General features: G+C 36.2%; 2 protein-coding genes across 14 annotated transcripts in view; one reads left to right on the top strand and one right to left on the bottom strand.

Moving 5' to 3' along the window:
* The window catches only part of MINDY2 (MINDY lysine 48 deubiquitinase 2), a 35634-nt gene extending 24233 nt beyond the window's left edge, over nucleotides 1–11401 (top strand). The window contains exons 7-10 of one of the 6 annotated variants that reach the window (XR_015701677.1): nucleotides 3816–3989; nucleotides 6155–6328; nucleotides 7794–8195; nucleotides 10405–11401. Coding sequence is in view for 2 of the 6 variants with exons in the window: in XM_087745420.1 (XP_087601546.1) it covers nucleotides 3816–3989; nucleotides 6155–6328; nucleotides 7794–7913 (468 nt within the window). In the remaining 4 variants the exon portion in view is untranslated. Of the gene's footprint in view, nucleotides 1–3815; nucleotides 3990–6154; nucleotides 6329–7793 lie in introns of all 6 variants that reach the window. The other 5 variants (XR_015701675.1, XR_015701676.1, XR_015701674.1 and 2 more) reach the window with 5 other exon arrangements.
* A 205-nt stretch (nucleotides 11402–11606) lies between these two features.
* Nucleotides 11607–21485, bottom strand: part of SLTM (SAFB like transcription modulator) — a 35713-nt gene continuing 25834 nt past the window's right edge. For 5 of the 8 annotated variants that reach the window (XM_087745402.1, XM_087745409.1, XM_087745406.1 and 2 more), the window contains exons 19-21: nucleotides 21091–21241; nucleotides 20156–20313; nucleotides 11607–19786 (exon numbers count right to left, since the gene is read on the bottom strand). In XM_087745402.1, the coding sequence (XP_087601528.1) occupies nucleotides 19678–19786; nucleotides 20156–20313; nucleotides 21091–21241 (418 nt within the window). In that variant the 3' untranslated portion in view covers nucleotides 11607–19677. The remainder of the gene's footprint in view (nucleotides 19787–20155; nucleotides 20314–21090; nucleotides 21242–21485) is intronic. The other 3 variants (XM_087745404.1, XM_087745405.1, XM_087745410.1) reach the window with 1 other exon arrangement.

Here is a 21485-nt window from a genome sequence, read left to right as displayed (position 1 = left end):
CCAGGAAAATTAACCAGTAACATCACCTGCAGCCTACATCTGTTGCATTTCAGAGAGGTTTTTGTGTGCAAACCAGAAGACTGAGAGATCATTTTTCAGGAGCACAATCTTGCTTTTATCCTTAGCTTTATTTCAAGCTTTTTACATGCGAAACTATAAAATCTGCGCATCGGTACAATATCTGGATATTGATTCTTAAGATAAATAATAGTTCATAACTTTATTGTAGGCACCGTTTACCTTAACAGTTATACACTTGAGACGTTATTGTTTTATTCCCTATTGACAACAGTTACTAGTAGATATTACTGCTATATATCATGTGCTAGTACTTTAGGGGGCATTGTTAACCCATGAGACTGTATTTATTAAAAAAAACCCACATTTAAAATAAACCTAAAAGGTAAGCTGGTAATACTTTAGAAATGGCCAGTTAAATGTGTTTCTGCCTTCATAAAATCTTATTTTGTAAAGTATGATATTGGTCTTGGCGAGGTGTACTTGAAAAGCATATTTGTGTACATTTGTTAGCTTAATTGCATGACCTTAGTGTGCTGATGATCCTGTTTTAGCGCTAACCCTGACTAGAAAGCAAATGCAGAATCGGGGCCATGATCTATTAAGTAGAAAACACATTCTGGTTTAGCCTCCTTCCTGATTTTTTAGTTCAGTGCAAATAAATGTTTCTACACTTAGTAGTTCTTACTGATTCTGTCACCGTTCACCTTCTCTCCCTTTTCCTCCTTGTGTGTTGTACTGAGTGGACCTGAAGTGCAGAAACTTTGTTTGGTAGGCTACAAATGTGGTGTAAAACTACTGGACACATCAAGTCAGAAATCTCAGTGTTATATTGGTTGTATATCACTATCTCTCAGCAGCTAGACTGATCTCATGATCTGGTAAGTGCTGGGGAATGGTGGCTGGCTCCTGACACCAAGCATGTTGTTACTTAGTGCAGCTGAAATTTAGAGGCAGCGTGAAGGTCGTATGATAAAAAGATTTTCTCATATCACAGATCCCCTCAGTGGAATTTGGGTGTGCCGGTGAAGTTGGCCTGTGAGCCTTTAGGATTGGGAAGAGAACAAGCATGGCATTTAACAGTGCCTATAAAACCAGTCTGTAGATATGGCCTCTTTTTGCTTGTTGCAAGTAGAAGGAACAAAAACATTGAAGTTCTGGGAAGATTGATCATCTGTAGAGATGAGTAGCTACATTACACCTAATACAAAAAAAGCTGACTCCTCTTAGTTTGTATGTGAAACTGAAAGTTGTCCAATTATTACCAAAGGTTACAGGAATATTAGCAATATTTTGAGGGTCCTTGGGCATCTGATTTTTTTTTTTGAGAAATTCCATTAAATTATACTAATAGGAAGTAGAGATCAGAGCACTTGATAAAAAACAAAAAGGGAAAGATGACTTTGGAGGTCTGATCTGTGCTTTCCCATTGTTCTTTCATTCCAATAAAGTGAAAAGGAACTCTGTCTCTTCACAAATACGAGGGACCCTGTGTCTGTTGGTTTGCTAGGTTTTGTTAAAGTGAAGCAGCATGTTTTTAAACGATGCAATTGGTATGGAATTGGAGTGGTATTGTTTAGGTAATGTGGTGATACATGATGCAGTTTATTGCCTTTCATCAGGGAGCTGTATTGAAATGTTTTGTTTGCTCTGAGATGACATTTATAAAAATCAGTGTTCAGATATAGTTCAACCGAGGAAGTCTTAAAAACAGAAAGTAAAAATATGAATTTTAGTTAAGATTGAAACAGTTATCTATTTCAAACAAGTGTTAGCTTTAAAATATTTTTGAATGACAAATACTAGATTCTAAGCCCAGAAAGATAATTATATACTTTAATATTTGTGTGTGGAAAGTTCAGTTTACAATAGTCGGGAGATTATGAAAGCATTAACATTTTCCTATTTCAGTATTATTACTAAGCTACACTGTTTATGAGCTGTTTAAAAAGTAATTAAAAATGTATGGCATAATAGAATAAAACTTGACATCCCCCTTTTTTTTCTTTTTAGGTTTTGTTTGAATCAAAGTACTGGTCAAAATAAAATTGAAAAGGGTCAAATACACTTAAAGATTCTGTAATTTTTTTGGTCTTTTTTTTTTACTTTTTTTTAAAGACTTCTTATATATAAGATACTGTGAAATAGGTATTCTGTGCAAATTGGAAATGTGAAATTACTTCCTTTTATTTTCCGTGGGTGATTTTTTTAATCATCAGAAGTAGCATTCAGTTTTTAGGCAGGTTTCTGAGGGAAAGATGATTCCTTAGATCATGTTATGTGATCAGACTTGTTGCTGACAATTGCATTTATGCCTGTAAGCCCACCTGTGCTGGGGTAACTGCCATTCCAAAGCTTGAACATATAGTAGTGTCCTTTGTGGTTTTTTTTATCTGTTCTGTTTGGCCTTTTGTATAAGCGCATCTTATGGTATTAGGTAATATTAGAACAATCGCTGCATGTGAATCTTCAAATAATGTTTTTGTTTTGTCCTATGACCTACCAGCCGCGGAAGGGATGGCTGTAAATTTAGTAGGATTCAAGAGATCCGATTTTAATTTCAGCATCTCTTATAGGCAGTCTTTTAATGACTTGAGAGAAATCAGTGAGCTAGTTCTGTTGAATAGGGGCAATGTTTTAATTTTTTGCCTGTTCAGCCTATGAAATCGTTAGAACAGGAACTGCCTCTTGTGTTTTGGTACATCTTTAGCACAGTGATCTTTGAGAACCCTTTGTGTGTTGGTGTAATATAAATAGCAATTTTTTGTGGGTGTCACAATAAACTGCTTTGATTTTTTACAGCTAAAACACTGCAACAAGTTTTGCATTGAATATCTTGATCTGGTACATTTATTAATAGTAATGGAAGCTTCAGTCTTAATGTGCTCTATGGTCAGTAATAACATTCTTGCTTTGGAGTATAATTCTAAAAACATTATAAAAAGGGTAGGATAAGATTAAAAACTAATTTAAAATGAAATTTAAATGTGGATTTTTGTGCTGCTTTGCTGTCCATCAAACACGCAGCACCATCTCCTTTTACTTGAGACCCACTTCTGTAATTTCCCTTGAACTTCAGCTCCTCTCCCGTTCCTTCAACCTAAGCTTGCATTTCATCCTTCCTGTACCTTGGCTTCTGGACTTGTTAGTATTGTCTCTCTCACTCCCAGAGCAGCCCATTTTATAATTTCAGAGTTTGAAATCAAGAAATTTGGCCTTGTGGAACTGTAAAAAGGCTAAAATCCAACAAAAGCAGTTATTGGTGACAAGTAATAGAATCTTAAATTCAGTTTTTTCAACTGAAATTAACCTCAAATTCTGTCAAAATGCATTATAAAACATGAAGTCTGAGATGCGCTCATTTTGAGGTAATGCCTCTGGATTATTTGGAAAGATCACCTTTATCTCCAGATCTTGCCTTTGGAATTTAATGTGATTTGTCCTGGGATTTAAAATTTACATTGCCAGTCTTGAGGTATACTTCTTAGGTGTGTTTCCAAGGAGTTATCAAGGTATATATTAATGCTTTATATTAATTTTTAGTCAATATGAACTTTCATTAATAATGAAAAATTACAAGATGGAATACAGAAATTAAGTGTGGCTGTTAATTTAGCAATGAATACTAGTATCTGGTGTTTTAATGCTGTATACCAATTCATTTAAATTTTCAACTTACTAAAAAATCTAAATGAATGTTTTACTGGAATGCAACAGTTGTACTAGCTGATCATTTCTGCTAATTATATCAGATGGTAAAAAATAGTTTTACAGGTTTTCTTTATTCTTCTGCATAGGGTCAGCTTTACCTGCTGGTGACAGACCAGGGCTTTCTTACAGAAGAGAAAGTTGTCTGGGAAAGCTTACACAATGTGGATGGTGATGGAAATTTCTGTGATTCTGAATTCCACTTACGGCCTCCATCAGACCCTGAAACTGTCTACAGAGGGCAGCAGGATCAAATCGATCAAGTACTGGATTTCTGCCTTTCTGTTGTATTTTTCTGTTTCCTTCTGATTATATATAACAATTACTACTTATTTTTAGTCAAATATATATGTGTGTGTATACTTACACAGATGTGTATGTATGTGTACTCATGCATATATAGGACTATAAAAAAAATTCTTAGGCTGGTATTCTCAAAAGTGCTACTTTGAAGTATTAGCACGAATTCGAGGGAGGGAAGAGTAAGACCAACCATGATAGTTGGAAAATCTGATTTTAATGTCTCAGAATCCACTTCTGCAAAGAACTTATTCAGGTGAAATGTCACATCTGCCTTGTATATGGAACAGAAACAGCACTGTGAAACTTCTCCCCCTGTAACAAATTCATTTCAGCTTAATAATATTGTCATAACACCAAGTTGGGTGGAAGTGTCGATCTGCTGGAGGGTATGAAGGCTCTAAAGAGGGACATGGACAGGCTGGATCGATGGGCCGAGGCCAACTGTATGAGGTTCAACAAGGCTCAGTGCCAGGTCCTGCACTTGGGTCACAACCACCCCATGCAATGCTACAGGCTTGGGGAGGAGTGGCTGGAGAGCTGCTTGGCAAAAAAGGACCTGGGGTGTTGGTTGACAGCCACCTGAACATGAGCCAGCAGTGTGTTCAGGTGGCCAGGAAGGCCAATGGCATCCTGGCTTGGATCAGGAATAGTGTGGCCAGCAGGACCAGGGAGGTGATGGTGCCCCTGTACTGGGCACTGGTGAGGCCGCACCTTGAGTATTGTGTTCAGTTTTGGGCCCCTCACTCCAAGAAGGGCATTGAGGTGCTGGAGCATGTCCGTGTCCAAAGAAGGGCAATGAAGCTGGTGAAGGGTCTAGAGCACAAGTCTTATGAGGAGCGGCTGAGGGAGCTGGGGTTGTTTAGTTTGGAGAAGAGGAGGCTGAGGGGAGACCTTATTGCTCTCTACAGCTACCTGAAAGGAGGTTGTAGCGAAGTGGGGGTTGGTCTCTTCTCCCAAGTAACAAGTGATAGGACAAGAGGAAATGGCCTCAAGTTGTGCCAGGGGAGATTTAGATTTTAGATTAAATATTAAGAAAAAAATCTCTTCAGAGAGAGAGTGGTCAGGCATTGGAACAGGCTGCCCAGGGAAGTGGTGCAATCACAGTCCCTGGAAGTGTTGAAGAAACATGTGAATGTGGTGCTTAGGGACATGGTTTAGAGGTGGACCTGGCAGTTAGGTTAATGGTTGGACTCGATGATCTCAGAGGTCTTTTCCAGCCTTAATGATTCTATGATAACTGAACTTTGTCTTCTGCTGCCCACTTTGCTGAATGTAGGATAAAAGCCATAGCAGATTGTGTGTGATGGTGGTTATTCATTATTCTTAACTATATATAATAGTTTCCAGAAGTTGTGTCTGAGACAGGACTTATTTATACCAGTTAATGCATAAGCACATAGCAAGACCAGGCTCCTTGGAAATCTTACATTCTGAACAAGCAAAATAAGTTTATCTTTTTAATAATCACCATTAATGTTTCTTAAATACTGGGAAAAAATGAATAAGCAGATATTTTTTAATAAATTCAAGCACTGTATCTCTCTTGTATAATAAAGAATCTGGCAGAGATAACAGGGCTAGTAGTATCTTGAGTTGCTGTCTGTTTGGATATATCCAAAACTGCCTTTTGATTATTTTCTCATCTGTTTGAGGAGTTAGTGTTCCTTATTGATGTACTCTCAACACTGTTCAGTAAAGTGGGGACAGATACACTCTGTTTTATGCTTGATAGAGTTAATTAGAAATAGCACGTTATAAAGAGCTTCAAAATCTTTACTTCTACCTAGAACTGGTGTGAGCTGACACTGTCTGTCTTTTGCTGCTGTCCAGGTAATGGAATTTAAACCTGAAAGCAATTTTTTTTTAATTAGCTTCTGTGTTTTGTATGCTGCAACATAGGCACTGTAAAAGAAGGAATGTAAAGTAGCTGTTTTCAGCCTTTCTGCCGTTCAGGTTATGAACAGGTTCTGAAACAAATTCCTGTTTTCCATGAGGTAGATGTATTTGAAGATGAGGCTGGGGAAAAGGGAAGGTACTGCGTAGCTGCACATGCTGAAAAATTCACTTGATATGACCTGGCTCTTTTCTGTGTGAAAGAGCATTAACAAACAAGTTTACTGTTTAGGATTATCTGATGGCATTGTCTCTACAACAAGAGCAGCAAAATCAAGAGATTAATTGGGAACAGATCCCAGAAGGAATCAGTGATCTAGAGCTAGCAAAGAAGCTCCAGGAAGAGGAGGACAGGAGAGCTTCTCAGTACTATCAGGAACAAGAACAAGCAGCTGCTCAGGTCCAGGTAAGAAAGCATTATTACAGAATATGATCGTCAGTTTTAGAGAGTTTAGTTTAGACAGTTTTAGTCTGTGTAACTTAATAGCTCCATAGACACATGTACGGTTGTAAATGTTTCAGACTGGTAAGACTGCTATTTACATTCTGTACAGCAAGTGATGAGATGAATATAGGAATTTTAAGAAATATGCTATAATTGTTGGCGTATGCATGTAGATATGGCAGTTGCTGCCACTTAAATACTTTAAAGCAGGCCTAACCTTCTAAAGTAGGGTTTCACTCATACTATTTAAGCTGGAATGATGGGATGAGTTAATATGTAAGGTTACAAAGATTGTTATTAGCTAATATTTTACGTTACTTGGAAAATAGTATTCAAATAAGAGCTTTTTGATAGTAGTCAGTGTTTTATCTTTATTTTGTCTTGCAGAAATTTGTTGCTTTACATTTTTAGGTCTTTCAGTCTATATCATGTGAATCTATTCAGTCCTGTTTCAAATTAGGAAATTAACAGCTTCCCCCAGTACACCTTTCCGTCCCATCCCCATAAGCGGTTGCGTTCAAAATGCTTGGAAAATGTGATTCATGCATGTGTATATACGAAATTGCCATATAACTGAATCTTGCGTGCCAGAGGCAATATTTAAGTTGGTGTTTGGATTCAAGGAGTTCTTAACTGCTGAAGACTTTTAAAACTGCTTTTATTTACAAATATGTAAAAAATAATCTGTATCAAGGCTGAATCTTTGATGGTCTGAAGCAATTCAGAATCATTAACTGATGTGCTTGTTAAGCATGAAACAAGAATTTTGACAATTAAAAGTTATTTCCACTGCTTATTGGTTTAATAGAATCATCAGTAGCTACTTCTAAGGCAAAGATTCACTACTGCTGGCTGCAAAAAGGTAGAAAGAACTGAAGAATGTGTTTAACAGGACTTAACAGCATGCTCGTTTGCAGCTATGAATGGATAACAGCTGGAATAGATGATGAATTAACAAAACTTATGTTGCCTTTGTATACCAACCACCTTGCCAAGTTCTTAACTAGTTTCTAGTCACAAAAAGCTGCTGCTTTGCCATATCTAGCTGTCAAGACTAACACTTTCACTCTGCAACTTCTGAAATGTGGATTATGTTCTTATGAAAGAAACTAGGCAAAAATTCCAGTACAGTAATACAGAAGTGCCAGAAAATGCTTGAAGCCAAATTTTATTATTGAAACAACTGATCTGAATATGTGGACACAATAGAAGGGACACACAGGACTTGAAATATGTTTTCAGCTGATTTTGGTTTTTTTAGAAATAAGTTTTGTGGCAATTCTGGAGTATTTATACAGAAAGACCCTACTGAATTCTGCTGTTTGCATAACACTTGTTTTGTTTGTGGACTTGAACATAGAGTAATGCTTCAGACTGCATCTGCAGTAATGTTTGTTTTATTCAAGATTTTATTTTTTCTACACAGCAGGTGCAAGGTGCTGCTTCTCCAGCAAGTGGAAGACAATCTGGGAGTAATGAGCGCAAACGTAAAGAGCCTCGAGAGAAAGAGAGAGAAAAAGAGAAGAATAGCTGTGTTCTCTTGTAATAGAACATGAATTTAGTCTGGAGCCAAGTGCATGTCCTCAGAAGCAAAAACAAGGAGTAAAAAGGAAGACAAACCTGTTACATGCCGCCTGTGCCTGATTACCCCATGGATTTTGTTCACGTTTCAAGAGAGGATGGGTGACTTTGTTACAATCATACAGACTTTCTTCAAAGTCATAGTGCGTGTTGCTCAAGATGGAATTCCAAATCACAGTTGGATGCGGCTGTGCTTTGAGTTAGTCATAAGAAATACTGCACCTTGTAGCTGAACACACAAATCATGGCAAGTTTTGTGTCATAGTGACATCCATTACTCATTACATCAGTTAGTAAGCTATTTTATCTTCCACTCTAAACAAAGGAGGTAATTCGTTTTGTGTAAGACTTTTTCCTGAAGTCTGTACACTAGCACAACAGAATTCTGTGTTACTTACATGGTATGAAACTATATCTTAGGCTGGGTATAGTCTTCATGATACAAGAGCCCAAATAACAGCTGGGCACTGCCTCTTCAATGTGTCCAGATTTCTTTGCTTCTGGATCTGGTATGTTCGGTTTTTTGAACCCAGATTTATACTGTGTTACTGCTATCATTGCACCTCCTGGCCAGCTTTCTTGCCCCAAGAGTATGTGACTTGATAGGCATCATACAAAAAAAGGTCGTAGAAAACGGGGCATTTATTAATAAGCAAGATGAATATTGTTTGCTTTTCTTGCAATTACAAACTGGGTATGGCAACTCAGATGTTATCAGGGTTAAACAAGTAATTTTATAGATAACTTCTTTTTCCTTTAGTATTTTTTCTCTTGTAGGTAAACTGGACCAGATAAGTTCTTATTTATTGACCTCTCCATATGATAGGTGAATGATGAGAGGAAACTAAGGTCTATAATAATCATTATTCTATAAGAATGCAGATTTAAAATAACTAACTATCTGCCTTTTTTCCGGAAGTACCTTGAACTCTAACATGACGTTAACGTGTCCACTTGTATATTTAAGCAAGTGTACTGTAGTTAAAAATACATTTTTGTTTGTTTTATAAATCATGTATCCTTAAAAAGCACACTTCTGAAGGGTGAGAGAGAAGCTAGGCTGCTCTCCGAGATTGTTTGGAAAGGTGTAATATTTTGTTTTTTTAAATCACTAATTTAGAATTTTTGGAAACCAGATTTTTCTAATTTATGGGAACCAAATAAACATGTTGCGTCTTGTAGTATTTATAGAATACAGAAACAGAATACTTGCTGAATTTTGAGGGAACCACAAATCTTCCTCCACTTCCATTAAGTCAATAACAATTACCTTCTTGCTGAACCTTTTTGATAAAAATTTCTATTTAGCAATTTGTAGATACTTTTGAAAAAGGCTGCTTCTCTTGGACAAGTTATGTATTCATGCTCTAAGCCTGGGTAAGTGTGTTAGTATACAATAATCTGGGAAAGCTAAGGCAGCCAGGTGGAATATGACATTCCTAGTTTCAGGTGTTTGGAGAATGTGTGTAAGAGAGAGGGTGTCTAAACATAAGTCCACCAGTAAAAAGCTGCTTTAAATTACTTCAGGCAGACTTGCTGCAGTGATGGGAACCAGTCATCACACAAATCTGTTACAAACCTAGAATGAAAATTAGATGGATAAAGGAAGAATGTCGTCTTAACTAAAGGGCCAGTTTGTATCACTTTTTTCTTCCATGCCTTTTTCTCTTTTGCTTTTTCCGCTTTTGTTACAATTTCCCTTTTATAATAATGAAGTAGTGAATGGTAGGAGGTCTCTATTAGGCAAACTGTAAATTTAAAATTTTCTCTATGCTCTAGAAAAGTCATGCCCAGGAAAGTAATTTTAATACTTGATGTATTCAGTTCAGATAATTTTCTATGTCAAAGCAAAGGTTGACATCTTTTTTTCCTTTGCAGCAGCCTAACTTCTTCAAACAAATTAATGTGATGGAGGATCACCAACATAATGACTTACCTACTTTAAGCAGATCAGAAAATATTCCAGTAGTGTCAATAACAAAGACTTTAAGCCAGAATGTTGTTTAAAAACATTCTGTTACTAAGATTTTTCCAAATTTGTGTATTTACATTTATTTATTGAGCTTGAAAAATAAATATGTCGAGCTAAGTGTTTGTTATCTTATTATTTTCAGTGACAGTACTGCCACTTTAAATTCCTTTTTAAACAAATTTAGCTGGAGCAGGCATTGTGGCTATTGGTATATCTTTTTGCTTAAGATACTTGCTCATATTAGAATTCATGCAACATTTCCAGTTTCAGACAGATGTGCCTGAAACCTAATATACTGTAGTTACAGTAATACTGTCATTCGGTCACAAAGGAAGAAGAGTTAAATGTCAATGCTCATCATGAAGTCTGAACTCCCAGATAATTCAGTTTCTCTTTCAATAAAGGAGTAAAAGGTTTCAGGTTATTTGAGATGGCAGGCATGCTATTCAAACAGTTTTCTGTTAATATCCTTTTTTCTTTACAGGTCTTGAAGCTTTGGAAAAAAGGTAAAGAATTCCTGAGATCTAGGGCATTGTTCTGCACGAGTTGAGCTTGTTAGTGGCAGAAGTTATAAGCAGATGAGCTTGTTAATATCCAAAATGAAATACATCTGGAAGCTTAATTTATACCGTACTGTGACTAACCATTCCAAAAGCATCTATCACAGTTAGTATCTATGACAGTATCTGATGATAAAAAAAGTGAACAGAATTGCTTTTATCTATAATAGTGAACTTGGAAAACAATATTACAAAAAGACGATGTCTACTTCTGTCTATTTACTTCATTTGCCTCTTTTTTTGAAGCTCGTGTTCTGGCAAAAGGGTACAGATTTATACTTTAAATCCGTTTATACAATTTAGCATGCACATACTCCAAATACCTACATAATAAATATGAAAGTGGCCAGAAAAGTAGAGTAGAAATTGTTTTCCACTAGATAAAAGCTAGCACAGAGAACAGAATCATAGAATTTTTGTTGTTGCATTGTAGTTGTGAAATAAAAAAGCTAAGTACAAGTATTCTTAAAATTAGCAAAAAATCGAGCACTGCCATAGTGATAAATGTTTTTCTAAAGGGCACTTTGTAAATGCTCAAATATACTCCTTTTCTTGTGACACTCATACGGAATCTGAGACCCAACAACGCAGATCCAAAGGAAGACTGTAACACCAGAGGATGAAATTAGTGTTCCTGAAAATTCACTTAAACACAATGCAAAAAATATATTTTGTAGTTAGCCATCTAGTTAATGTAATAAAGTATGTGTTCAGATTGTCTTTGCAGAGCTCTTCTTGTGGATCACAGACACACAAGCTAAAAGTGAAGCATATGCTCTTCTGTGTACACTTGCATTGGATTGCCAATCTCTACACTCATTTGGTATTTCACGTTATGTCAAATGTTTCTTCAAACTTGTATACACAAGTTCTTGAAAAAATTTCCCAGTATGTAATAAAAGGCAATTTGAGTTCTTGAAATTGAATCTTTTGGTGTATTCAGCAGGAAATACTCGAGTAATAGGTGAAGCTGATGTACTTTTAACTGAACCTTTCTTCTTTCCTGCTACAATAGATCTATAACCCCAAGCTAGCTTATTGCTTAGATCAGCTTTCTTACAATTAGGGTGCTTATCATAGCCAATTGCTGACGTTTATACAAAGTACATCCTTAAATACAACATACTGAATTAAGAGCTATATTTATTTTATATAAAAGTAGACTTTTTTAAGGTTGTAACCTTAAACAGCAGGTGACTCAGGAAATGCAAGTTAATTCATACAGTATCCTCATTAGAAAGCATATTGGAGAAAAGCAAAAATAACAAGCCTTAGTTTTGTTGCAATATAATGCTCACTTTTTTTTTCCATCTATGCTATGATAACAAGACCTTGGTAACAAGAAAAATCTGATAATGAAAAACGTTCATATAGTCCATTGATAGCAACTGTCACATGCAAGAGGTTAAACATATGCGTTTTATCTTGTGATTCAGTGCAGTTACTTTTTTTTTTTAAGTATAACTAGCAATAGACCGTTAGCAGTGTTGTTTTGAGTGGGAAAATTTGGCGAGATGAATGACACTTTCTTGTACAAAATCATTTACACAGAAGTCTATTTGATGTTAATTTCCATAGTGTTTCCATATAGCTCCTTGTTCACAGCTTGTTCTCATAGTTGTCCAGTAGAACAGCAGCGTATTTAAGCTCAACTGTCATCTGCTCTGATGGGGAAGAAGTGCGGTAGGGAAATGCTGAGGAGGAAAGACAGGCTGAACATAAAAGTCCCCACACCACCTCTGGAGATCGTTTAGGAATTTGTCCTTAATTTTGCTGTTATTTTAGACACAAATAGCTGTAGCACAGCATGCAGTGGCCAAATCTTCTCACCCAGGTAGTGACCAGCACGCTTATTTCATAGTGGGTTGGCAGTGTCTGTCCCTGTATGTGCTGTTCTTCACTCCCATAATGCTTTAGGTCAAGAGTAGCTGTTCTGACCCTCTAATAATTCAAAATATTGTTATTAAATGTCAGTTGTCTGCTGTTCAATTTTGGTCATTATGTCATCTCTATTACTATGAGCTCTCTCTAGCTGGAGAGTTAGTTCTGGAGAACTGGCTGAAACCCGAAAGTTCTTGACTGCCTTTACAGTTCCTTTTCTGGGTTGTAGGATTACTTGTGCTCACGGAGAAGCTTCATGTGTTGAAATGAGCAATTCCTTGTTTTTTGAGGTTAAGCACTTTACCTATGTAGTTAATTATCTTTAGAACTCAAGATCCCATGTTTACCTCTACTTGACAGCATAGAAAAATTTTCAACGAAATGTCGTTAGGTTTGGGAAGTCATAGGGAACAATTCAGGTAAGTTTCAGTACTCAAATTAGCTGAAAAGTTTGCTAGCTTAGTATAAACAGTATGCTTACAAAATAACTTACTGTGTCAATATGATAAAGGCATCTGTTTCTCTAAACGTAATCTGTTGATGAAACAAGGCACTGCAAGTGCTTTCATCACTAGTTGAGTCCACATTTAAGGAAGCAGGTGGTGGTGGTGTGGCTAACAGTCTTGCTGGGGCCAAAAGTGAGTGAAATATGATTGTTTGATACAGTTACACGCTAAACCAAATGTACATAGATCTTGGGGGTGGACAGGGATACAAACTCATGTAAATTTTATATTTATTTATTTAATCGCTTGAGAACTGTCCTTTAGTGCTGACCCCATTTCAGTTTAGGTCCTGTCCAGCTTAAGCGATACCTGTTGTGAAACTCACAAATATGGGAAGTGATCTACCAGTGTCTCACGAGATGATGCCTTTAGCTCCTACAAACTTTGGTTCTCCATCACAGAGCTGGATGAAGTAATGTGATACTTGGTCTGTCTCAACTTGAAGTTCCTGTTCTCTTCTCTTGTTGAAGCCATTAGTAAAACTTGCACAGACTTTTTGATTTAAGACTTCAGCTGTAATTTTTCAAAGTTAAGATTATGGTAAGCAGTCTGGAAAATTTCACCTGACATAGTTTAGCGTTTTTAGATTTCTTTGAACTGTGTTTCAGAAAAAGCTGGGAGAACTGGTATTTTTGTCTGAAACCTTCTCTTGACTTCTGTTCTGGTTCGCTGGCACATGCCAAGGAAAAGGGTCAAAGTTACAATTAGAAGAAACACCGGTGTGTTGGTAAACTTAAAGCAGCTGAGTAATGGGTACATCCTTGGGTTTCATCACCTCTTGTTTTGGGGAACTCCAAAATAACTATGAAAACAGACAGTTTTTTTCCCCTTTATATGAACTGGCCATATCTAGTTGTTACTGTTTGCACTGAGTATTTTTTCTTAAGGCTTGTTTATATGGTCCAGTCTGTGAAGCTGATGAGTTCATGTTTATGCTTGTAATCTAGTAAACACTGCCGAGCTTTCAGATACTAACGCTTCTGCCTTCAGACACAAAATAACACTGACAAAATCAGTATTTACACTCATCAACTCTTGATGCTTTTAAATTCGAGAGCTGTAGAACAGTTAAAGGAAAACTCTAGATAAAGCTTTTTAGCATTGCCAAACCATTCTTTTTGGTGATGGTAAATTATAAAATTTAATGGGAATTATAAAATCAGATATAAGAAAATTAGTGCTGTTATAAATTGCATGTCAGTGAATACAGAATAGGCAGGCGTTGTACAAATGAGCTGTGCTTGCCAGCTGCTGTTGAAAGGCAGTCTGATTCGGTGCCCCGATTCCTTTACTGTAAATTGATGCAGCCCGTGAAGATGCAGTGTAGTTTAATGAGACATAACCATGCCATCTTTATCTAGCAATTTTAATACTGGGGACATGACGATATGGACTTCTCCATGTAATGTGTGAATTCCAAGTACATCTTGTCATTAAGTCCATATTATAATTTATTATATGTGCCAGCTATAATAAAGCTAGCATGATTATTTCTGCCCGTGCTATAAATGCACTTACTTTCTGTGAAAGAAATACAGAAAATTAGATGACTGCTTTCCTAATAGACTTTGAAACTACCTTGAAATGTTCTTTGTAATACTGTCTTTTTCAGTCTTGGAAAATTAAAGAATGCATAAAAGTTTCTGAAGAACCATAATGATTTGACACGATGTTTTTGTTGTCTTGTAGTATGTCTATACATAATATTATAAAAAAACCCTCAAACCAACACCTTAAGATTTGATTTTTATAAGAGGATGTTGTATTTAGCTATATATGCCGCAGTTACCTTTTAGAACTAACAAACTGCTTCCTGAGTAGCCAATCTATACTGTAGAAATTTCACTGGAAGGATTTAATAAATATTAGGAAAATAACTATTTCTAAAGAAAATAACGCAACATTTTGGTTTTTTACTATGGTCTCTTGTGAACTGCAATAGCTAATAGCGCAGGGCTATCTTACAGTCACAGTAATTAGTGGTGGCTGAATGCATCCTAGGATCCTTTTAAATTTCCAGAGCAGTATTGCAACACTTAATACTTGTCCTAAATCTTTTTTTTTTTTAGTAAATGTCTATCGGACTTCATACTACCAGATACAGCCACGAGGAGGAATGTGACATTTCGGGGTAGATGTAGGCACGCCAGTTTCATTATTCATTAAATTTTTTCGTAGTTTATTACCAACGTGTATTGGCTCTGCAAGCAGAGAGCTGGGAGAAACAGCTGAAATAAAAGCCTGTACTTCCCACTTCAGCTGGAACTTCCAAAGGGTGTAGAGGAAGCTGAGGATGAGTACTGTTCTTTAAGAAAGTTTAATCTATGCTGTTTCTACCTTTTTTTAAGAGGAAAGCTAGTGTTAGATTATCTTGTGTATTTCTAGAGGAAAAAAACAAGCTCAGTTTTGAATTTCACTGCGTCTTCAGATTTGCTAGCTTTTCAGCATGTTACCTGTTCAGCATTTTATGCCTATTTCCAATGGAACTTCATTTTCTCTTCAGTATTTTGGTGTCAGGGCATCAACTGGTCTCTTAATTTTAGGACTTTTCTTGCAGGTTAACCAGAGCCAAAAGGAGCTGTTTTATATTAATTACTGGTTTTGTTTACAATTGAGTTTTAGTGAAATCCTTCAGACTGAAAATTTGAAAACAGGTTCTATGTGAGGTGAGTAAATAATAGTATGGGGACTTTGGCCAGTTGCAGCCCTGGTAGACTTTCCCATTGAGTTGTATTTACTGTAGGAAAAAAATACTGCTGTGGAAATAAAATCCTTCTTTTGCTTGGAAAAGTATAGTAGCTGGTTGTCTTCGAGACCACTGCAGATAGATACAGTGAAGCAAAGAACCTGCTTGTGAATTTTTAAACTACTTGTAATTCAGCATTTGCATTTTTTTATCATACTAGTTGCAATAATTACATGTTTGTATTTCATATGCTCAGTTTACAGCAGTATGCTTGCGTTTCTGGATTTCTTACGTGCTTGTTACTCTTTGAGGCTGGCAAGCAAAAGTAACTTTCGAGAACCCGTTAAAAAGTGACCATAGGTACAATGATTTCAAGAGACAAATCTGTTGTAGCAAGTGTTTCTTCACCTATATTTTGATAACCCTTGAAATCACTAGTGCTGTTACGTTATGTTAAAGAGTGCCACTGGTCACACAATTACAGTACAGATATTCATTAAATATGCAGGACTCTGGTTTTGATACAGTTTGTACTTGCAAAAAGAAAGCAGTTAATGCTTCCCCCCAGGTTGCTATTGGATTGTATTGGACAAATTATGTCACTCGTGGATGGTTTTTTCCCCCTATACTTTTGCAGTATATAATCACCGTTCACAGGTCAAGCCTCAAAAAAATTTATGCTGGTACTTAAAACTATAGGAAGTATCAAGTATCTTGTCCTGTCCCACAGAAATAGATTCTAAATCTGTTGCTACTTGCTCAGTACTAGTTCTTACATAAAAAGTCACCAAATGTTAACACCCTACAGCTACTTTCTTTATAAGGAAGTAAAAAATACTGTCGTCCGTTCCCCCACAATAACCTGATAGCTTTAATGTTAAATGACAGTTTTGGTTTATCTTTCATATTACAGCTTTCAGTGAAAGAAGTTCTTCTCAAAGTTTTCATAAATAATTTTTGATTATCCTTTTATCTGGTGAACAGATGTGTAGCTATTATTTGTACAACTCTTGATAATCACCTTTTGCATATACATGTAAGCTTAGCGAAGAAACCGCAGAAGCAATCCAACATGAATCCTACAGAAATTGCCCCTAGTTTGCCACGTTAACTGTCTTGACTGGGTCTTTTTATAATGAAATTACTGAAAACAAAACCAACCCTATGTATGTTAGGGAAGTTCCAAAACGCTTCCAGATTAGTAGCGTCTTCAAGATGCCATGCTTAGACCCACCAAAATAGTGCAATTGCTGTGTTAAATCAGCAGTTTAGTTGTGAGCGTGTTTGTTAGTCTCCTAATGTTTACCTTGATCTCCAAATCTAGTTTTAAAACAAAATGCAAAAATAAAAGCTAATGCAAGCTACTGTAGACTTACAAAGAGATGGGAGAAGTTAAATTTTTAAAAATTGTATTTTAAAAGTGCATGTCATGATTAAATCTAGTCATGCAGTATCATTTGTACCAATGTATGTGATTGAAATCCTTTTCATCATTGTGTTACACCATTATCCAACATTGTAATGGCATCTACAAGTTCAACTACCGAATGTTTTGCATTTTAAAAGCCTTAATTGTTTACATTGTATTAATGTGTTTTTAAAGACTATAAGGAAACATTTTCCTTGTAAATTGTTAAAATAATTTTGAACACTTAAATAATTTTCAGAGAAAATCCAGTTCTGTATCTCAATACCCCTTTTTGTTTGTGTACCATGAAAAAAAAAAAAAACTGTTAAATTCTCTTATCTTTTAAAAGGTGTCTCCAGTTATCAGCTTCTCTATAGTTTAAGGTCTTTACCCTACTGACATTTATTTTGGTTAAGTCTTCTGAAATTCATTGTATGTAAATAAATTTAAGTGAGCAAACTTAAATAAATATTTCATTTAGGTATTTAAGTTCTTTCCTAATGATAAAGGTTGGATGAAATCCTAAAAGAAAAAAAAAAATCTCGCTCTGGAAAAGAAAAGGGTAGACTTCTGTTGATCCAAATATTTTATAAATTCCAGGTTTTTGGCAATTTGTTTTCAATCAGATTTTTTCTTCCCCATCTTAGTTTGTTTCAATATTTTAATGTAAGTGAAATATCTACATACGCACAATCACATTTTCATTTACTTAAGCAAAAAAAAAAGTCAGGAAATATTACTCGTACTTCTAACAGTTGGAATGTGCATCTAGACCTGTTTACTGTAGGCAAGACACCAAGTCACATCTCTAGTTTTATTTTTGTACCTCTCTATAGCTTTGTCTTTTATGGTTATAAACTTCCATATTTCCCATTTGATCCATTAGCCACTACATGTTGATCTTGTAGCAAATATTTATTTTGTATGTGTTGTCATACCTAACGAAGCACAGACTGCAGCCAAATGGATGTGTACTTTTTAAAATGCACTGTGTTAACTGGTACTTTCTCTTGGAAACTCCTGCAAAAAAACCTCACTAAATTGAACTACTTAAATTTTTCTTCTAAGAACTGAACAACAAAGAAGAGGCGTTAAATGCATCAAGACAAGTTACTTATTGGATAAATGTGTCCCGACACATTTGCTGATACACCATATTTCTTCTGTTTAAACCTAAATATTTGTCAGTTGTGAATATTCACAAAGGATTAATTATAAAAAAATGCTGTTATACCAGGTTTTTCTCTCCTCTCATCTTTCCTGAAAGGCTACTTACTCAAAAGCAATCTAGTTTAACTCATTTTCTGCTACTTAATTCCTCTGGAACACTGCAGGTACTTAGCAGTTCTTCCACACAACAAACCGACTGTAACTGAGGGTGGCAAAGATCCATGTGCAACATCAGCGTGTTCTTACTAGCTCTTGCCTTAAAATTTGTAAATTAAATCATTATTTAAAAGAGAATCTGGACCAGTAAAAACTTCCAGCTCTTATTCAAACACTACTTTACAAGCTCTTCTTATGTTCTGTTAGCAAGGTCCTCTGTTCATTTCTGTAACTATCCAATTTGGTAAAGCTGTGTAGTGGATTAGATTTGCGCTTTTTTCTTTTTTACTTGCTGAACAACAGCGTTGTAACTGCACACTTACGCTGACTGGGTGATAGATGAGTCTTGGACTGACTACCTAACATTTCTGATTGGGCCTGGTCAAGAAAGATTTAACATAGGCCATTGAACATTAAACAAAACCAAAAGGTTTAAAAAGATGCATCCCTTTTACTTGAGACCACATCAATAAACAGTTGTAGGTGTATCTGAATAAGACTGCATATATAGGATTCCTCAGCCACTATAAGCAAAGTTCATTTGGGGTAGTCTGGTTTAAAATAAGCTGTATCAGAGTTCTGCCAGAGCTTTGCTATACATAAAGAACAAACTGCATAAAATTTCTCTAGGCCTCCCATGACGATTCCTCTATTTTTTGGTATTAATCTTTCTTGTGCTATCAAAGGTGCTTCTAGATTTTCAATTCAATAGTAGTGAAGGAGACCATTAATGTAGTTTTATAGTTGGAAGCTAATGGCACCCATGTTTTGATTTGCTATACCATGTCTGTTGAATTCTGTCTTCCTTCCCCAAAGACTAAGTTTCAAAGACTTACTAGAAGCTATACAGAATATGAAGGTTTATTTCAAAAGAATACATTTGCAAGAATACACATAAATGCACTCAATGTAACAGTACCTTCTGCAAAAATAGGTTACATAATACCCAGTAATGAAAGAACAATCTTATTTCTCTACAAATTAGAAAGCAGAGATAATAGCCTGGACAACCTTCAAAATGGAGGTTATAGTTGTGTATGTTGTGATAAGTAGCTAACTTTAAAGCATGACACCACAGAGCTAATGTTGGTAAATCAAACTACTAGCACACAGCTGGAAACTAATCTTTTATACAGGATTAACAAATATTTTGGTTCCAATTTGTTTTTACACAGCTCTAGTGCCTCAGGGAAAATGCTTATCAAAGATACACAAAAACTATCCAAAATTACAACGTAACTATTAAAATGCCTCCAAAATTGAGAGGAAAGTAATCATGTTAAATTAAAAAAATTTAACCAGGACTTCCAGACAAGATTTCCTGTTTTTAATCAGAGAAAGTTTACAAGAGATTTCAATAAGTTATCTTGAGACCAAGCAGCCGTAGATCTTAGAATCTTCGTGGAGGTCCACCTTTAAATGGCTTAAATCCTGAGCCACTTCCCCTCTGCATGGAATTGCCTGTGATCTGTACAACTCTATTAATTGGTGAAGAGTTACTGGAAACAAAGGTTTTAAAAAAGTGTTAAGTTACGGTAAGTATCTAAACTCTTGGTGTACAGGTAAGATCATTGTCACGTCTCCTATCACTCAACTGTTAAACTGTCAGTCTCCAAAGAGACTTTAAACCGTGCAAGAAAAGAGACTTTGCAAGAAGTCACCCCCTTCTGTGCAGCTGAACAATACTGCCACTAGCAATACAACAATTGCGGAGCTATGTGCTGGCATGGAAAAATAAGTTCGTATGTTGTGCAGCAGCAGCCCATCCACAGAAAGTAATGCTGCTTGCACTGAGACTATTATACTTCCTAAGCATAAGCAAAGCTTTGAGAACTCAATAGGGAATTGAGAGGAAGTAGGTTTTGTACCTTGTATGTGGAGACATCATGCCACCTCCTCCACGGCCATCTCCCATTCTCCTTGTGTCATGATACCCACTTCCTTGAGAACTAGGTCCATGCCATTCTTTTCTTGGTCCAGTTTCACGACTATGGCGTTCAACAACGTGTCTGTCCTCATTATAGTGCTAGCAAGAAAGTGACAGTTGTTTTCAGAATGAAAGGCATATTTCATTATCAAAGGAAATCAAGAAAGTTAAGCTTACAGCTTATATATATATATATATAAAATATACAGAAGTCAAGCATCTTTTAAGACTTCAGTCCATAGGCAGCTAACCCATGCTTATGAGAGTCCTGTTAAAAAGAACTCTAGATAACAAAAAGAAACTGATGTGCAATAATGACTGTGTGGGTATGCAGGGAGTGCAGTTCCATGAACTCATACTTTACTCCCAATTCTGCCCTGATCTCGTATAATCACTGACAAGCATGTCCCCTACAGCTACAGAAACGCTATTTTTTTCAAATGCTTCAGGATCTACTGGCATAGAGCAATTTAGCCTGTAGACTTTGAAGACAAGTCTTACAGAAGGTTTTTCTCTCAGTAGCACATTACAGATCACAATGACAAACTGTACTGGAAGTAACAGGCAGCGTAAGGTTAAGACCCTGAAAACACAGGATGACAACAAATTCTTAAAAGCCTATCAGCAACTCATTCAGGTATTGTTCTGATCTACCTGAAAGATGCTAGACATGAAAAGAATTGGGTATGTTTTCCACAATTTCTTGGCTTACTAAAAAACCCAACAAAAAAGAACCTTTAAAATAAAGAAAAGGAACGTGAAAATAGCCAGAATGCTTGCTAATTATTCATATGACGCTATATGATCGTCTTTCCAGTGTAATTTTGCATTTTCCAGTCTCTCACTCATGCACACAAACACAAGAAGATAACTCACTTGTCCTCCACCTCTTTCTCCCATCACGCCTCGCTCTCCTTCCCTGCTTCCATACCCAGAAGCGCTGCTACGGCTACCAGGAGGTGCACCTCTCACGTGTCCAGACACTTCTCTTCCTGATCGATCTGGCCTCTCGCCTCTGTAAAAATTGCTTTTATCAAAATTTTGGTTTCAGTATAATAGAATTGGTACCAAACCACAGCACATGTAGACTTCAAAGATTTCTTTTTGTTTTTCAGGTTCCTGGCAACTTGCAGTTAGCTTCTTAGAAACATTCTTTTAGACCTATGTGGCTCACTGAACAATTAAAGCTTACATGTCATTTGTTTACATCTGCATTGTTGCACAAAAGCCTCCTTACTATATGTTGCTACACATGATTAATAGACTGCTGG

This window comes from Nipponia nippon, unplaced genomic scaffold, assembly GCF_047370975.1.
Source record: "Nipponia nippon isolate SJK-2023a ecotype South Korea unplaced genomic scaffold, ASM4737097v1 scaffold_9, whole genome shotgun sequence".
Classification (NCBI taxonomy): Eukaryota; Metazoa; Chordata; class Aves; order Pelecaniformes; family Threskiornithidae; genus Nipponia; species Nipponia nippon.
This window is presented reverse-complemented; position numbering and strand designations above follow the sequence as displayed.